The sequence below is a fragment of the Micropterus dolomieu genome, linkage group LG01, assembly GCF_021292245.1.
Source record: "Micropterus dolomieu isolate WLL.071019.BEF.003 ecotype Adirondacks linkage group LG01, ASM2129224v1, whole genome shotgun sequence".
Lineage (NCBI taxonomy): Eukaryota > Metazoa > Chordata > Actinopteri > Centrarchiformes > Centrarchidae > Micropterus > Micropterus dolomieu.
In genome coordinates this window covers 38,843,304-38,861,834 of record NC_060150.1, presented here as the reverse complement: position 1 = coordinate 38,861,834, position 18,531 = coordinate 38,843,304, and the positions used below count along the sequence as shown (strand labels likewise).

Sequence of the window (18,531 nt, the reverse complement as noted above, 5' to 3'; positions counted from 1 at the left end):
TGGACTGCTGCTGAGTGGTCCAAAGTTATGTTCTCTGATGAAAGTAAATTTTGCATTTCCTTTGGAAATCAAGGTCCCAGAGTCTGGAGGAAGAGAGGAGAGGCACAGAATCCACGTTGCTTGAAGTCCAGTGTAAAGTTTCCACAGTCAGTGATGGTTTGGGGTGCCATGTCATCTGCTGGTGTTGGTCCACTGTGTTTTCTGAGGTTCAAGGTCAACGCAGCCGTCTACCAGGAGGTTTTAGAGCACTTCATGCTTCCTGCTGTTGACCAACTTTATGGAGATGCAGATTTCATTTTCCAACAGGACTTGGCACCTGCACACAGTGCCAAAGCTACCAGTACCTGGTTTAAGGACCATGGTATCCCTGTTCTTAATTGGCCAGCAAACTCGCCTGACCTTAACCCTATAGAAAATCTATGGGGTATTGTGAAGAGGAAGATGCGATACGCCAGACCCAACAATGCAGAAGAGCTGAAGGCCACTATCAGAGCAACCTGGGCTCTCATAACACCTGAACAGTGCCACAGACTGATCGACTCCGTGCCACGCCGCATTGCTGCAGTAATTCAGGCAAAAAGAGCCCCAACTAAGTATTGAGTGCTGTACATGCTCATACTTTTCATGTTCATACTTTTCAGTTGGCCAACATTTCTAAAAATCCTTTTTTTGTATTGGTCTTAAGTAATATTCTAACTTTGAATGGAGCTGTGATTCTCACTCTGCTGTGTGAGTACCTCTCCCGATGGATCAAAGCAGTATCATACTGCTGTTAGATTATTATTAGTGGCTTGTGTGTGTGGGTGACACAGCGCTGTCAGTATCAGTGTGGCGGCGGGTCTAGAGGTCGGTCACATCAGGCAGCCGGAGGCTCGATGTGTCGCTCTGAGTCTTTGTCAGCGTTGCTATCGGAGTGCAGCCTTCACAGCTCCTCCACTCTGATCTCAGGGCCCCACAGCTCCATGTTCAGAGCATCTGTGCCATGTGCCCTCTTGAGGCTAGTGTCAACCCACCTTTTTGCAACATATGTGACCATTGTACGATTTCCTGAAAAACAGGCAAAGCAGTGGATTGGTGTACTCCTTTCTGTTGTAATCTGCTGTTGTAGCTGAGATGATTGGAGAGGTTTGATGTTATGATGGACAAGATGCATTTTTCTTGTCCACCAATCATCCATCTCTGTTCAAAACACAATCTACTTCAGGTTATTGCCTTCCTTGTCTGTTTAATTGGCCTTAATGAGCTAAAATCATACTATCATCCCCCTGCATTTCCTTTCACGTAAGAAGTAATTTTTAAGTGCACTTGTTGAAAAGACCCTGAGCAGATGGAGGCGTGTCATTCATTGGTTAGCGCCACTGATTAGCATGTCATCCTTTGATCTATAGTTAGTGCTCCTTGGGGAGGGACTGCTGGTCATAAACTAACAAGCTTATTTCAACCGCTGGTCCCACGGGCTGACCCCTGACTTCTCTGACCTCACACAACCTCATGACGGCACAGGCCGAAGAGAATCGTGCGTCAGCAGTGCAAAAAAAGAAAAGTGAGGAGGGGACATTTTGAATAAGTTTCTGCAGGATTTAGCTTCAGCTGTTCCTTTTATGTGGATATGGGAAATTTTTAATTAACGCTGTAATTATTCTCATTTGTCCTGTGTGGCTTTGCGATGCTCCGCTCACTTGTAATGAATTACCGCTGATCTGACGGGTGAGGATTTAGAGCAGCTTTCACCTCAGAATCCCTGATGCTGAGACCAGGGTGAAGAAGAGGTGATTTAAAAAACATACACTATATTTAACTCTTGGCGCTGCAACATTTTTTTAAATTTTACACAATTATTTTAATCGATTGTTTTGTCTAAAAAAAAAAAGTTTAAAAACGCTAATTATAAATGCTTTTAAAATTTTCATTATTCATTAAATGATGATTATTTTTCTGTGAAAATGTCCATCACAATTTCCCAGAGGAAAAGGTAAACTATTCCAATTGCTCCTTTAATTTACAATGAAATAAAAACAGAATAAAGCCAGAACTAACCTACATTTACCACCTGTACCAGTGTGTATTTTTGCTTAAAATCGTAATTAAACAATTAATTTATTCTGCTCTGCTTAAACTAGACAATTGATTTATCGTTTTCAGGTGATGCTCACTAAGCAAACACTGCAGTCAAATCCAATATATGAGAAAGCCTGTAAGTAATTGTCAGTATCTAGCAGGAGGGCCTTGAGTGTTTTGTGTCTAATGAAGCAACATTGTTTAGTATTTTGTATTTGCACACCAGTGTTTAGAAATATGAAGAGACACATCCAGACCATGTTCTCAATAATGCTGCTTTGCTTGTCTTGCTGCTTTAATCCCTAATGATGTAGGGGGCGCATGATGTATATTTAGCTTCCAAAGGAGGGCATGAAAAGTAAAGCTTAAGATCCACTGTGTGAATCGATACTGATTAGTTGCAGCACTAATACGATGCATGATAAAAGTGAGCAGATTCATATTGTAGGATTCTCTACAGTAAACAAGCTCTCCACCTCTGAGAAGATGCCAATGTGACACCAAATTCTTGTGTGTGTTTACATCTCAAAAGAACAAAACAGCATGTGCAGACAACACATAAACAGTATCCATATAGCACACATTCTGCCCAGCGCTTATCACTGCAGAGACACAACGAGCAGATGGACTGACTGTGAGGGGTAAAAAAAAAAAAACCAAGAGGAGTGACAGAGGAGGAGGAGAAGGAGGGGTGGGTAGAGACAGAGATAGAGAAGCAGAAACACTGGAGGACTATGCAGGATAAACACTGACAGGCTGAGACACAGAGAGTGAGAAAGAGGGAGCTTGCAGCACCTGAGAGGCGGCAGCTTCATTGGCATCAGGAGGAGAGTCGGTCACAGGCAGCCACACCAGGCTCATGTAGATAAACTGCTGTTATCTAGCGCTTGTGGAGCAGCACGGGGAGGCTACAGTGGAGGAGGAGAAGGAGGCTGGAGCCAAAGCTTGAATGAGAGGATGAGAAGCATCGCTGCCACCTGACTCATACCGGGAGACAGCCTCAGCACCTGCAGCGGCACGCTGAGAACTCCTGCTATCAAGGAGACTGAGGCAGACTGGGGGAGAGAGCTGCTGAGATTATGCGCGGGGCAGAGAGCTCCTGTGGATTCCCCATCTTCGGCAACGCCAGCAGCAGCAGGAGGAGCAGTAGCTGTGGCTCTACAGATAGCAGCAAGGCTAACTGGGGCTGCAGCAAAACAAGGAGCCCTCACTCCAAAGCTTTTTATTTATCCAGAGACGAAGGTAGCATTTACAGCCGAGGTGTAACAGGAACCAGCTGTCGATGTTGCCACAGTGTTGAATGTACCTGTAGCCAGAGCAGCGACGGACGCTGCAGCGCTGGTGCAAAAGTGACCACAGAAGTGCAGTTAAGTGTAGTGATAGCAGTAGTGGGGGGGGGCAGTGGCTCAGGACACTGAATGACCAGTGTGGCTGATGAAGGCCACCTGGATCCGCTTGCTGAAACGAGCCAAGGGAGGTCGCGTCAAGAGCTCTGATGCCTGTGTAAGCAGATTTTGAGTGTGTTTACATTGTGAACGCTGTTCTGTGTTTCTCTGCATGTGTGTGTTGTGCAGTGAGTCTGTGTGTCTCTACTTCACTCATCAGTCCGTAGTGTTGGGGTCAACGTGGTGCTGTTGTGTATTGTCTGGAGATGATGAGAAGCTGGGTGTCGCTATCAGTTACGGCTGTCAGATTCTGGGCAGAGCTCCAAATCACCTCCCTCTGACCCACTGGGACGCCGTTTTTGATCACGCCCCATCGTTAGACGTGACCTGATGGAGTAATCACACCAGATATGTTCACCTGCGCTTTTCAAGGCCAAATGGAGCTCATAACAGTGAGGCCAATGTGCAATAACACGCGAACTTAAAACATTTACATCTTATCCAAATGTGGAAGTGCTGCATATTCAAACTCTGACTCAGGCTTGAGCAGCATTTGACACATAGCTTGGGTGTTGATGATTTGAAAGCCACGCTGAGATTAAATAAATGATGACAGCAAAAAGCAGCCCATGGATAGGGCTTGCTTTCAAATGAGTTATTCATATGAGGTACCAAAGAGGAAGGATGAGCGACACAGAGGCAATTGATGAGCTGCAGGGTTTCATGAAAAGGAAATAAATATGAATATCCTTGTATTGTGTACAGTAATAACACTTGTTTCATCTCTACATAAGTCAGATAGTCATGTAAGTGGAGAGGAAGGAGATCCTCCTTTGTATGTATGTGATGGCTGGGTAATTCTAATCAGGCACAGAGTGAGTGTGGCTATTTTTAACTCAGACAGCAGAGTGTAATGGTGCAGTGAGATGAATGAAAGACCTTGTGTGGGTGGAATAGTATCGTGCAGGTAAGAATAAAGCTCATACTGCCTTCACTTAGTTAAAAATCCCTTCTTTTAATCTTAAGCCCTGATTTGTACTTAAGTGAAACGGATATGTGGCGCTGAGAAATTATCTGTTGTATGCAAATATTGCTAATCATTTCAACCTCCACAAATTAAAGTATGAAACGTTTACTCACATTTGTGTGTTTTTTTGTTTTATCAGTATTGAATTTTATTTCAGTTGGCTGTAGCTATCAGTGCAGTCCTACAAAGCCAAAATGCAGTAACTACACATTTACGCTAGTCAGAATTTAAAAAACACCAGAATGTGACTTGATTTGAATTAGAAACATTTATTTTTAAGTATATAATTTACATTAACTATGTCTATGAAATGTCTATGAAACAGCTAAAGATGGTGAAAGAGAGCCAAGTTTAGCTAAACTAGCCATGGCTGAAGCTAAATTTACCTTTTTACCCACTATCTGTTTCCTCTATTGCAAGATGAAAAAACATATTGGTAAGTTGTTTATTATCCTACATAAATAAGGTAGTCACTACATCTGGTCACAGAGAATAAAAACAGCTGAACTAGTCAACTAGCCTAGTTTAGCAGTTTACCAGTAACCACCATTTTCATAAAATGAAGATTGAATATTGCGTCATCTATCTGTTACAGTTTAACAAGTAAGAAAACTTCAAACCCTTCTTTTTCTTTTCGACTTCAGCTTTTTTATAGTAGTTTTTATGATCTCTGCCTTTGTAGGGCACACTGGTTTAAACCCCTTATTGCAGACACTACGATCTGTATAGCAAGAGCATGCAATTATTACTTTACTACTTCTACCTCAGCAATTATTAATGATCTGTCTTCATGTAGTATATAAGTAAGCGTGTGCGTCTGGTGGTGTGCACCAATGCACTGCACTCAGGGCAGGGGTGTGTCTAAGGTTGTGATTGTGTGTTTTGCTATTTGTGAGTCTGCTTGTTTATGAGTAGATCTGTCACAACCAAATATCACACATACTGCAATGTGGTGTCTTTAATGTTTCCCCCAGTGTTTATCACAGAAGGATCACAACAGATCTGCTGGCGAGCAGCTGAGAGAGAGCTAAGGATAGAAGAAGAGCTGCTGGTGATGTTATTCTACGGAAAACTGTTTGGCATCCCTCCTCTTAAAAAGAGGAAGTGTCCATTATTTGCTTCAGATTCAATCAGCTCTTATTGAGCTATTGAGCGTAGCCTCTACATTCACTATTTCATGAAATCAACTGAGATTGATGACCAGAGCCCAACACTTCTGTCTGTGTGGGTGTGTTTGAATATTTGTAAGTTGCACAACAGAAGCTTAACTCCAAAGTTGAACCTTTCTTTGAAGAGCAAATGCTGTGCAAGTTTTCTCCTGCGTCCCTAACATCCTGTACAGCCCATCACATTTTTGATGCCTGTAAATCCAAATGGATGGAGTTGAGTTTCATTGAATGTGTCTTTCTAAAGTGTTGTTTGCCTCTCTTTAGGGTTCGGCCGACTCCTACACCAGCCGTCCATCAGACTCCGATGTGTCCCTCGAGGAGGATAAGGAGGCAGTGCGCAGAGAGGCAGAGCGACAGGCTCAGGCACAGCTCGACAAGGCCAAGGTTGGTATATAAAACCCAGCAGCACTAAGATCACTCGGTCCAGTTCCTATCTCTTGTAGATGTGGGTTTTACCGGCTGTGTCAGGAACAACAACACGGGGTCAGGTGGGGACACAGACAGTGAGAAGTGGGACCAGGAATCAACAAGTGTGTATGTTGTTAAACTTTTATTTTTGTAAGAACAACTTGAGTTTTAGACCTTGAGAGTGAGAACATTAATGGAAAGTGAGTTTGGCTGTTCCAGTTGTCTGCCTTGGAGTTTGTGACCATTAGTAGTGCTATGAAATAATGACTTTACTAGATGGGTGCCTCTTTTGTTTGTCTTGTGACGCTGATTTCACACTATTCCAATGATTGACAATTGGTGGCAATAATGAGAAAAGAAGCATAGCAATGGGCCTGAAAGGGCAAGGAAGGAACACTGCAAGATAGAAAACATTAATGCAAACATTGCACAATTTAGATATGAACAATGCAAATGTTTTATGACCAACAACATGTATGTTGGACCTCAAGTATATGTGTGTGTGTGTGTGTGTGTGTGTGTGTGTGTATGTATGTGTGTGTATATATGGTGAGAACCACTGAATGTAAACAAACATTTGTCTGCAAGAAAGCTCCGCTAGGTTTTAGGGTTAAAGTTATAATTACTTTTAGGTGAAGCTCAGTGTAAGGAGGTGACGCACATAGTTGTGATGGTTAGGGGCAACAGAATGCAATATGAGAGTAATAGACTGTGTTTGCACAGACAAAAAGTGGTTTATTATGCTTGGATGAATTATGTCGGGCGTCACTCAAATGGTAATGTAAACTTTACACTGGTTGGTTTGTTTTTGGAAGATGAAAAGCTGTGTCTGCTTCCTTGTTGGTCTCATTTCTTAGGCCAGCATGTTTTTGTTTTTAAGAGTGGGGGTCAAGATTTTTGTATAAAGTTGGTGTTATTTCTGACTTCCCTAGTTCATCTCGCCCACGCTCAGACATTAAAATAATAACAGTAAATCGTATGGTGTTTTATTATCCTGTGGTGAGAGTAGTGGACAATGCTGCAGGGCCGACTATGAGCAGAAGCAGGATACTGGAGCGGATTCCAGCTGGTTTCTAAGATGAAGAAAGGGCTGTTTGGGGCTGCTGATGTGAGAGGTTAGGGGCCTCGGAGGGCTCAGCGTCACTGTTTATCAGAGCCAAGCCTCGCCTGTTCTGCTCTGCTCTGGGCCACAATTAGCAGCATATAAACAAACACACACACGGCAGAGCAGGCTTGCCTTTGCGGGACAGGAATTGCAATCAGAGCTCGCTTCCACAAAATCACATAAAGCGCTGGCACTATTAAGATTTATGCCTTTGATCTTTGAAATAATTTGGCTATCTTCTGTGCACATTATGTTCTCTGCCTGCTTTACAGCTCCATTGGATAACTCATGGTGTTCTGTTTTTGCATATTAATTGAAGAAAGTGTCTGAAAAATTGGTTTATTGTTTTTTATTATGTGTCCGTTACAGCTAGTGCGGTCATTAGCTGTGAGCTCTAAGCTTTTGGCGATCCATCCATCCTAGCAGACATTTTCCTCCTGCGCTGTGTCTTGGGGTAGCTCGTAGCTGGCAAAGATAGATCATTCCAGCAGATCTATGTTGTTGTTTTCCAGAGCCACACTCTCTGGCTCACACATTAAAAAGATACGTTGGCTTTGTAGATAACCTGGCATAAATTACCCCCTGCTGGCATTTTACACGACAGATGATCAGTAAAAAATAGCCTCTCAGCGGTCTGGCCACCAAAGAGAGAGCAAGCTGGGGTCAGAGGAAGTGCAGACTCTGACTGTGAGCCTTTATGGGCAGTAATTCACAATGACTTCCCTAACATACCACTGATATTTATAAGTAGTGAGGATAGAGTTGATTCCTGTCATGTTAAGTACAAAAATTCCCATTGCTCTAATATGCTTTTTCACATTCCATTCCATTAATATGGCGTACAAAATTTACATATATTTAAATATACACATAAACTAAACACCCTCTGTCTCTAACTTTTCTAAACACATCAAAATTAGTATTGAGTGCTAGTCAGCCTGTGAAAACCGTTATAATGTGGCTTTGGTGGAGAAGTGTTTTCAAGTCTGAAATAATAACTCCATCAACAGCGGGTTATCTCAGCTAAGGCTTGAAGACTCAAATTTGTCAGCGGAAAGACTGCGTTACAAACTGTGTGAGTAGAGTTTGAAATGTGAGAGCCTTTACCAGAGAGGGAGCATTATAGGTGCTAAGGAAAGTGTAGGATAAAAGGGTTTTGGTGCTTGACCCATATTAGAAAGTCCCACCACGTTATGGAAGTGCAATACTAAATTGCTGAAATACTTTTAATTCCAGAGAATAGTCATGTCTATGTCTAGTCCAAATCTAATGTCTATTTAATATCTGTTTTCTGATGGAAATAAAATGCAATCTAAACAAATCAATATATGTTCAAGTCAGTTACCTCACTTGACCTCTTAGGTCAAGTGATTAGTGGCACATCTAAATGTGAGACTGTAATCTGTTCCAAAGGTACTATTTAGGTCAGGCCATCAAAGGTGACTGGCTTTTTAAGTATTTAAATATTGCTATAATCAGTATTTTTATATATAACAATGGATGAAACCGCTACTTGCATATGAAAGGGGTCGCTCCATGGAGCGTTTCCCCATCTATAAGAGAGACCTGTTATACTGCTTTTCCAGTCCTATATTGTAGTTCTGTGACTCCTGTGTGGCAAATTTGTAGGATTCAAAGATAAAAAAAATAATTTCTGCCTTACACTGGGTCTTCATGGAGACCTTCATTTCAGCCCCTGTCTGAATCAGAGTACTATGTAGCTGCAGTACTGGAAGCTGCAGGACCGCAATCCTAGGACCGGAACTGAATTTGTAGGACCCTTGTTTACTTTGATACTTGCAGCTAGCTGGCTGGCTAGCTATGTTACTCTTGACAGCCAGTTTCTGTTTCTGGCCATAGAATCAGTTAATACAGTGTTTCCTGTATTTTTGTTATTATAGATAAGGTAATGGGTGTATGAGTTTGCATTGTTTATATAGTGTTTTCCACAGAATGGAAAAGATTGAAATAGGGCTGCACAATATATCGCCGGAGCATCATCATCGCAATGTGCCCTTGCGTAATAGTCACATCGCAGAACAGTGCCATATCAAGCAAGTCAAATTAACTCAACCACCTCAACCTTTTTGCTGCTTGATAGAAAAGGAAAACTTGGACAGTTCTCATTTCAAGTTTGTCAGATATAACATCATTTACTCCGATTTTAAGAGTTCTTGGATACACAGTTTGAGTGACAAGCAGGCTCTGCAAGCACAGTGAACTAGCAATCCCAATATTATTCTCGATCAGTTGATCAATTCTTTTAGGATGCTCAATTATTTTCAAATAGAGCTACTGAAGTAATCTGGTGAAACTTCCTGTATTTTTTTCATATCGCAATATATATCGCAGAAAAGAAAAATACTGCAATGTTAGTTTTTCCAATATCATGCAGCCCTAGATTGAAAATCAGTATGTGGCGGTCAGCGTAATATTGTGGCGGGCTGCCATAAATAATCAATTTATGGGAAACACTGTATATAAAAAAATTCCTACATTTTGACGGCGTCCTGAAAGTTGAGGTAAATAAACTTCTGTGGCTGCTTCCAGTTGAGGCGGTGGAGTAGTTCAGCTATCAGTATTTTCTCAAGGACTTTAACTCACTGGCAACAATAGGTACAATGTGGACTCTGACTTCTTGAATTTGTGCACACATATTACAAGACAAACGATTCATGTAAATAAAACTTGATAAAAATCATAACCTTCTCACTCCAGGCAACAAGGAACAATAACTGGTAGCTGCACTGATTTAGTCATAAACATTAGCCTTCATTAATCATCACTTACCTATAATATACTAAAGCAACCTTGGATAATTATATAAATATTTTCCCACACTTAATTAATTAATGCTGGTTATTGTTCCCTTCATACCGTACAATAATACATCTTACAGCCTCTCCGTTTAGCCTGAGGCCAGTTCACACAGCTAAGGAGAATTCATTTCAGATCAATCCACAACATTCAAGGTGAAACAATGTGGGAAAGTTGATTTATAGCACGAGGTTCTCGTGTGTGCTGCTAATGGAGAGGCCGTGGCACGTTACATGTCAAATCAGCAAGAGCAGGGGCAAGCGTTCAATCAGTCAGCACAAGTAAAGTACAGAGAGAGCTGGGAGGTATTATCATCTGAAGTGTTCATGGTGCGATGTGATATTGTGACGAGCGACGTGTGGTTTTAATTTGGTCAATAGCGCTGCCTCCCAGGGTTCCCAACTACAGATAGGGCTTCTCTTGAGCCAGATATCTCTGTCTTATCTTATTCTGCCTGTTATCTCTGTGAATGTGTCTCCTCTCACTTCCTGTCGTCTGCTTACTTGTCCTCTATAATTTTGTCCATCTCCTTGTCTTTTCTTTTTCCCCCACCATTTTCCCCTCCTTCCTTCTTTCTTACCCAGTCTGTAGCCCTCCGCGTATGTCCTTCTCCCTCCCTCACTGCAGTCAATAAGGCATCCATAATGAAGGCCTGTTATGTAAGAAGCACCAGAGCAGTATAGACGCAGTCACAAGATGTAGAGAGTACAGCAGCGTTAAAGGTGCCGTTATGTTTAAATCCTGCAGTCACCTGTGATACAAGATGGCATGCAGGACATGTATGTGTGCGTGATTGCCTACAGGTCTATAAAATTTCATTAAGCCCATAGTAAGCTTCATGTGTAAGCCAGCCATGATGGATGAAGGCTGGCAGAGCAGCTGGGAGGGAGGAAGAAGGCAGCGGCCCATCAGACAACCGAGAGAGCATACATACGTCTACTAATGGACCTCATACCTTCATGCAGCCATGTGACTCAATGCATGCAAACCCCAAGGACGCCCTGTCCTCTGCAGGTCCTGGCACTGCACATTGGATTGGATGGTCTCCTCAATGAGGGAGTGCGCACACACACACACATGCAGCTTACAACCATCACTGCATGGAATATTTACATAGCTGTCCGGATGATGAAAATGATTCCAGTAGGATTTTCACTAATGTATTATTTCCATAATCCCTCATAGTTCATCATCGTCACTTCACACCTGAAGCATTAGTGGATAGTAAAAGCCATGATGAAGGAGAAAAGCATCACATCTGTAAAGCTCCTCCTGGGGCCGCTGATGCATTACTCTCAAAGCACTGAGGTTCACTGAGCTTTGCTGTCTGTTTAAAAGATCTCCGGTAGCATTTAGATCTAAGCAAATCCAATCAGTCCCACTTTACCTGTTCAATTGATGAAGGTTGAAGGTGAATGGGAAAGTGCTGCATGAGAAATATTAATCTTTAAAACTCATTTAATCTCATATCGAGTATTTAAACCTCCAATAACAGATTTTTAGCCACTTGTTGGCAGTGGAAACAGTTTGTGAACACAACATTATATATGTATACAGTATATCACATATCACCTTTGGCAAACCTGGTTAGAGGAGGACTTGAAGGAGGGAGGCTAAGCAGAGTCCAGGTGAACTCTGAACAAGTGAGTCATGAGTCTCTTGCAGAAGCAGGTGAGAGAGCTGTCCTGACATTGGTCGGGAGCTCGTTCCACCACTACAACATCCCAACAGAGAAGAGTTGTAACTTAGCTGTAGAGCCAGTCTTATATGGGATTTTTAAGTCCAATACCAATTTTGATATTTGAAATTTTTAAAATGCGATAGCTGATATATCGGCCGATATTGTTTTTTTCCCCCTTGTTTTAAGAAACGCATGAAATAAACAAAGATCATCCCTAAAATGTTATTTGAGACCATACCAAGATACCATGACATAATGCAGTACAAAAATAAAGTTTTTTATTATAAATAGTATTTTGAACAAAGTACAACAAAATATATCAAGGTTTTGATGAGTCAAATAAAACTACAGAACATTTTTTTAAATATCTGATTTGTTATAAATTATGGAGTACTACTATTAATGAACATTAAACTAAATAGTGTGTGGGGGCCAGGAAAACAGAAACTATAAAATTACCCATATGCTACTACTGCTATTACTACTGCGAATAATACCATATATCATATCTGTGTCATTGCTATAATATTAATGATAAACAGGGCTCTCCTACATAGGCAAATAATTATAATTATATATATATATATATATATATATATATATATATATATATATATAATGCAATAGTTATTTCCTTACATTTTTTCTAAAACATATCATCTATGGTACAGTGACACAGAGGAAACGCTGCTGTTTAAATAATCTACTAAATGACTGCCTACAAGGAGGACCTGATACTTTGAGATTCACTTTAACGTTACCTCTTCTTTTGAATGTGAAACGTTGGAGAACTTTGTTAGGCAGGAAGCCATGTTAGATCCTTGTACAGCTCACGTTTATTCACAAGTCTGCTGTGGTTTAATAATTTCTGACTAGAGACAAGCAGCTCGCAGATATATTTAGAATATGACAGATTTGAGTTCACTATGAAAGCATTTTTCAGAATTTTTATGAGTTTCGAACTAAAGTTACAGCATCAAAACTCTGATTCAATTTGGCTTCCAGCTGAATATCACACACCCTTTCTCCTCATCTTGCTCTCTTTCATGTGTAGGTAAATATTTAGTGTGCAAGTGTACGCTGGGAGATTACTCTAAGCTACATCCCTGTGCATTCATTTTGGCTTATCACTTGACTTCCGTCATGCTTGTCACACAGTCAAAGGCAGAGCAAATGTAATCTGGTTGAGGGCATGACCGTGTTGCCAACTGTTGCTGCCATCGCCGCCAGGCTGGCTCCAAGATTATGTCCAAAAGCATTTTATGTAGTTCTTAAAGCAATGTGTGTCTTATGTGGGTATATTCTACTCTTGCAGACATCTAGACTCAGAGGGTTTGTCTGAGAGCATATGGTTCTCCCATTACACTTTTTCATGACGTTATTAAATCTTATTCAAATCTGTTTATGTAGAAAATGTAGTGCGTCACTATGGGAAGAGGAGATTTATTTTGTGCAAAAATATCTGTGTCTGGAAAGAAAGACAGTTGCTCTCCCATATGTAGACAGCAAGCGGTGTTATATCATGTACAGGAAACAATTCAGTCGGTATGCATTATCTCAGTGGACTGTTTGTCCCTAAGACGAAGGTCAGCAGTGATCCGATAGGAAGGCCAGTATTGATTCAGCTGTCGTAAAGATTGTGGAATTGATTTATGAACCATTTACGCGAGTGTTGTTTGTGCCACTCAAAAGTAAGAGCAAGACAAGAATCCTGGTTTACTATTGGTGTCGATTGCTACGTACAGTAACGTGTTGCCTCACTCTGAATTGTTTTGTGTGTTTTAGCCTGTAGCAGTGAGCAGCCAAATCATTCCTGGAGAGATAGCTAAACTAATTCTGGATGAGTCATAGCCTGCTTGTATCTCTCACCCAGGGTTATTTTTGCACCTCACACAGAGACAAGAATCACAGCTCACTAACAGTGCATACAAAGATCCAGATTTAAACATTTTAAGGAATAAGTCTCCACTCCATTGTGGAGGTTCTGAGCATAGGTTCTGAGGTTATGAGTCTTGGGGTTTTTTTCAATTGCTATTTGACAGTCATTTATATCTTATGTGCAAAATCTGACATTTTAGTTTATTTCCCATCTTTGTTCCCCCCCGGCAGACCAAACCAGTTGCATTTGCTGTTCGCACAAATGTCAACTACAGCCCGAATCACGATGATGATGTCCCCGTGCCAGGCATGGCCATCTCCTTTGAGGCTAAAGACTTCCTCCATGTCAAAGAAGTGAGTGGTTATTTTTCCAATTAGACGATGATATTCAAGATGTTGAGGCTGAGCGACATCAGGAGGAGGAGGAGGAGGAGGAGGAAGGGAAAGCTCAAGATTACCATCTTTTAATTATTCTGTGTAGAAGTTCAACAACGACTGGTGGATAGGACGCCTGGTGAAGGAAGGCTGTGAAATCGGTTTCATCCCCAGTCCAGTGAAGATCGAAAACACTCGTATCCTCCACGAGCAGAGAGCTAAACAGGGCAAGTTCCACTCCAGGTAAAACTACTCATTTTCACAAAAGTCCAGTGTCTGTTCTTAAGAATTGGTGATGTTGATCTCACATGTCAAACACCTTTTTCTCTTTTCAGTAAATTGGGAGCTAACTCATCCTCTAGTTTAGGTGAAGTGGTTCCTAACTCACGTAAATCTACGCCTCCTTCGTCTGGTAAGTAGCTTGATAAGCAAATTTAAAACCCCAACTTTATACTTAATAGATTCTTTGGTCTTTTAAACGGACTTTCAACCTGTGATTTCAAGTTAAAGGTAAGATTTAAGGACATAGATTTTTCCTATTTTGTATTTTGACCTGCAATAAAGTTGATGTTTTCCTGTCAGTTATATGTTTTAATGGCAATAATTGTACTTTTATGTGAAATAAATTCATCTCAGCACTCAAGAACTCTGTGTTGTAAAATGATAAATAAATGTACCTTGTTTAATTTGGGTCTCTGTGGTAGTAGCTTACATTTGGTGCTACTGTCGATGTGAAATGTACGTCATTACCTGTTACCTCCTGTGTTCACCTGTGTGTCTGTCTGTCTATGTGCGTAGCCATTGACATAGACGCCACAGACTTAGACCCTGAGGACAATGAGCTTCCAGTCAACCTGCGCTCCCTTAAAGCCAATCCAAACACTGTCATGTCACCCCTAGCAAAAGAGAAACGAATGCCCTTCTTTAAGAAGGTAAACTCTGGACTACCCCACCTTCTCTTCTTCTCTGTCCGTCCGCACGGCTCAGACTAAATGCCTGTGGCTGCTCGGCCTCACTCAGCGCCCGTTCTGTTTGTCTACACCACCGTCCTTTGTCCCTCGACATGCACACGTCCGTTAGCATGCATGCCTGTTCTTAACCTCTCTCTTTCTCCTCTTCCGTCTCACCACAGCTAAGCAGAAGCAGAAGTCGGTAAGTCGTGGCGTGCAGGGCACCAGCTCAGCAGGGTCCGGGGACGACCTCTGTGGTCTGAACTGTACAAACCCTCTATACGATTCCTCTGCGGAGATCTTTACTGACCTCTCACCCTCCTCACTGCTCCTGCAGTCTGTGTTGTGTTTGTTCATGTGTTTGTGAGCAAACTTGTGATCCTGACTAAGCGAGACCTCAGTGTGAACAGCTTTTTAATAAGCTAGACAAGATCTAAGTCTGCTTTTTTAATTTTTAAGGAATAGTTCGACATTTTGGGAAATATGTCTATTCAGTTTCTTGCCAAAAGTCAGATGAGGAGATACGGAAGTATGGTTATCTTAGCTTAGCATAAAGACTGGAAACATAGGGTAACACAGCTAGCCTGGATCTAAAGGTAACAAAATCTGCATAAATAACTCTAAAGCTCTCCGATTAACATGTTATATCATGTTTGGTTAATCGGTACAATAACAAAAAGAAACAAGACCCCAGGAAGTCACTGCTCCCAGCCAAGAAATAGTCCTATAGTCTGGCAATGGTTTTACATGTTTTTGAATGGATTAAACAAACAAAATATATCATGTTAAGAAGTGAGCTTCAGCTGTGCTGGTAGGCAGATTTTGTTACATTTAGGCAGAGCCAGCCAAGCTGTTTGTGGTCTTTGCGCTAAGAAGAATTGCAAGAATCATGCAAGTACATCAACTTCTATAAATATTCTGAACTTTTTCAAGTGCTACTCATAGGCTTTTGCCACATAAAGGTTTTATTTGTTGTTGTTGTTGTTGTTGTTGTTGTTTTATAAATTTTTATGGGCCACACACTGTGCAGATTTTTTCATCTAACTCGCCAAAATATGAACTATTCCTTTACCAGTTTTGGTTGTCGCTATATAACGCAGACAAATTCATTGCCAATAACATCCATTATCAGGTTTGACGTTTTGCATTTGATGTGTTAAAGCTTGAGTGCTGGACTTTTACATATAAAGTAACTGATAGTGATGCCTTTTACGTCAACCAGCAATGACTGGTTTGTCAGAGCTGAACAGGGGAGCAACCAAAAGCCATGTTGAGAGCTCCATGTTCAGCCACTGATCTAAATATAAAGGTCCTTTGTTGAGAAAAGTTTGTTTATTTTGTTTATTATGATTTTAAAGTTTGTGTTAATATGCTTTGGCATCTTTGTATGCAGACATGCCAATAAAGCCATGGAGATGATCTTTATCACCTAATCAGCTCTCTCTCTCCATGGCTCTCGACGGAGTTGGCTATAGCAACTAGGAGTATGACAGAGACTATGGCAGAAAAACATAAGAAGCATCCAAGAAAAGTTTCTGATGCTCCAGTTAAAAAAAAAAAGTCTGTTCAGAGGAAGGATACAGTCAAAAAAAAGAAGGCAATCAACAGCAAGGACAAACATTAACCAGTGGTGTAGCTTTTCCTTGTTGGACAGCGCTTAGAGAAGAGAAGGACTAAGGCCAGACAAGTTATTTGTAAAATATTTGGAGTAGGCTATGTAGCCATTATATTTACTCCACATAAATAATGGATTATTGTCTAGGAGCTGTGGAAATTTCTCTGTATTTTTCTCATTATATCTGAACTCAAGCCTGGGGCAAGCTCACCAGTAGGCATACATCATGGACATGAGTTGACACTGTTTGTGTAATTACTCTCTTTGTCAGGAGGAGGAGACAAAAGTTCCACACTGCAGGTTTAAACCTACAAATATGACTCAAAAAGTTTTATTTATTTTTATGAGTGACGGGTGCACATCTCACAACACATTTGCTATAAGGCTGAGCCTATGTAAGTCAACATCACGACATCCAAATATTTTTCTTTTATCACAATCATCATTTGCAGTGCGCAAAATGTATACAAAATCACAACAAACATTTCCCCACACATCTAAAATAAAAAATTCATTTAGTGAAATGCTAACTGCTGCTGACTCTGACTACATTGTTCATTTAATACCCTTGTGTTATTCAGCAGTAGTGTGCATCAGTTCCCACAACGCCCCATGGGAAGCCCAGTGACGAAAGCAATGCTAGTCAGAAGAGAAGAGGAAGAGGGGGCGATAGACATTGAATCTACTAAAACACTCATCATAAATATAATAGAGCCGCTTCAACATTAGGACAAATAAGGGGAGAACATTTGTTAAAGAAATACTGCGTGGTGGATATGATAATCAACAGTCCTTTTAAGTAGTCAGCCCTCTCTGCTTCCAAGCTGTCTGCTCTCCAACAGATCTTAGATCATGCACTGTTATTGCTTTAAAAAAAGAAAAGAAAGAGAAAGTGCTTTCCCTGCGGTGTGCTGGAACATCCACACATTCTTCAAACGTGCTGCTCTGCGGCGTCAGGCGCAGAGAGAAATGCAAATATATTCAGATCCTTTATTTAAGTAAAAGTACAAATACCACAAGTAAAAATACTTTGTTGCAAGTAAATGTCCTGCATTGAAAATGTTACTTTAGTAAAAGTATGTACGTGTAAGTGTTAAAGTAAAACTACTCAAAGCAGAACAATGTCCCATGTACTGACTATCAGACTGCAACTAATGATTATTTTCATTATGGATAAATCTGCTGATTAATTTCTTTATTAATCGACTGTTTGTTTGGTTTTTTTTTGTTGTAAAATTCTAAAAATAGGTTCCCAGAGCCTAAAGTGACACCTTCACAACACTTGTTTGGTCCCAACCAACCGTCCAAACCTCAACATTATTATCATTAAAATATTTTTAAAAAGGAGAAGCAGCAAATGATCACATTTGTGCCAATTCATTTCCTGTCACTTGATTCATTTATTAATAGTATAAGCTAAAGTACTTGTATAAATCGCTGGTTAGTTTAATGTCAGATAAAGTACAATAGTTACCTCTAAAGATGTAGCTGAGAAGAAGTAGAAAGTGGCTTAAAAATGAAGTAAAGTACAAGTACATACAATTTGTACTTAAGCACAGTACTTGAGTAAGTGTACTTATTACTGTCCACTTCTGATTACAAGCAGCGTACAAAAAATACAAAAAAATTAAAAGGACTTTTGGTTCAAAAATATATAAACACCTCTGAGCATCCAAATGTGATGCTGGCTGGTACAAAGTGAACCAAAGGAATATTTACCTCCTACAGATGTTGTTGGTTTTGAGATACATTATACTGTCCACTTATCACTTGTAAATGTTTCACTAATAGCAATTCTCATTAGCAATTATTTTAGAATGCTTTAAATCAGTGGTAACACATTTCAAATAAGCAACTAATAACTATTACCAAATATGCAGAGTTTTTGTATTGATTTATAATTTCTGTCTATAAAATGTAGATTTGGAATTTTTCAGATGCCAAATTGACATATTTAAAGATCCCCTCCAGACATGTTTTAAGACTTCAAAATACTTTATAATCATTTGTTTGTTGTGTTTTTTTCCACAATTTTTGTTCAAAAGTTTAAATGCTGCACACAA

At 40.5% G+C, this 18,531-nt stretch overlaps 1 protein-coding gene across 3 annotated transcripts in view; it reads left to right on the top strand.

Moving 5' to 3' along the window:
- cacnb2a (calcium channel, voltage-dependent, beta 2a) overlaps positions 1-18,531 on the top strand; it is an 85,527-nt gene that overhangs the window by 52,734 nt on the left and 14,262 nt on the right. For 2 of the 3 annotated variants that reach the window (XM_046044881.1, XM_046045045.1), the window contains 5 exons: positions 5,904-6,023; positions 13,760-13,882; positions 14,010-14,146; positions 14,239-14,315; positions 14,702-14,835. In XM_046044881.1, the coding sequence (XP_045900837.1) occupies positions 5,904-6,023; positions 13,760-13,882; positions 14,010-14,146; positions 14,239-14,315; positions 14,702-14,835 (591 nt within the window). Of the gene's footprint in view, positions 1-5,903; positions 6,024-13,759; positions 13,883-14,009; positions 14,147-14,238; positions 14,316-14,701; positions 14,836-15,035; positions 15,056-18,531 lie in introns of all 3 variants that reach the window. The other variant, XM_046044959.1, reaches the window with a different exon arrangement.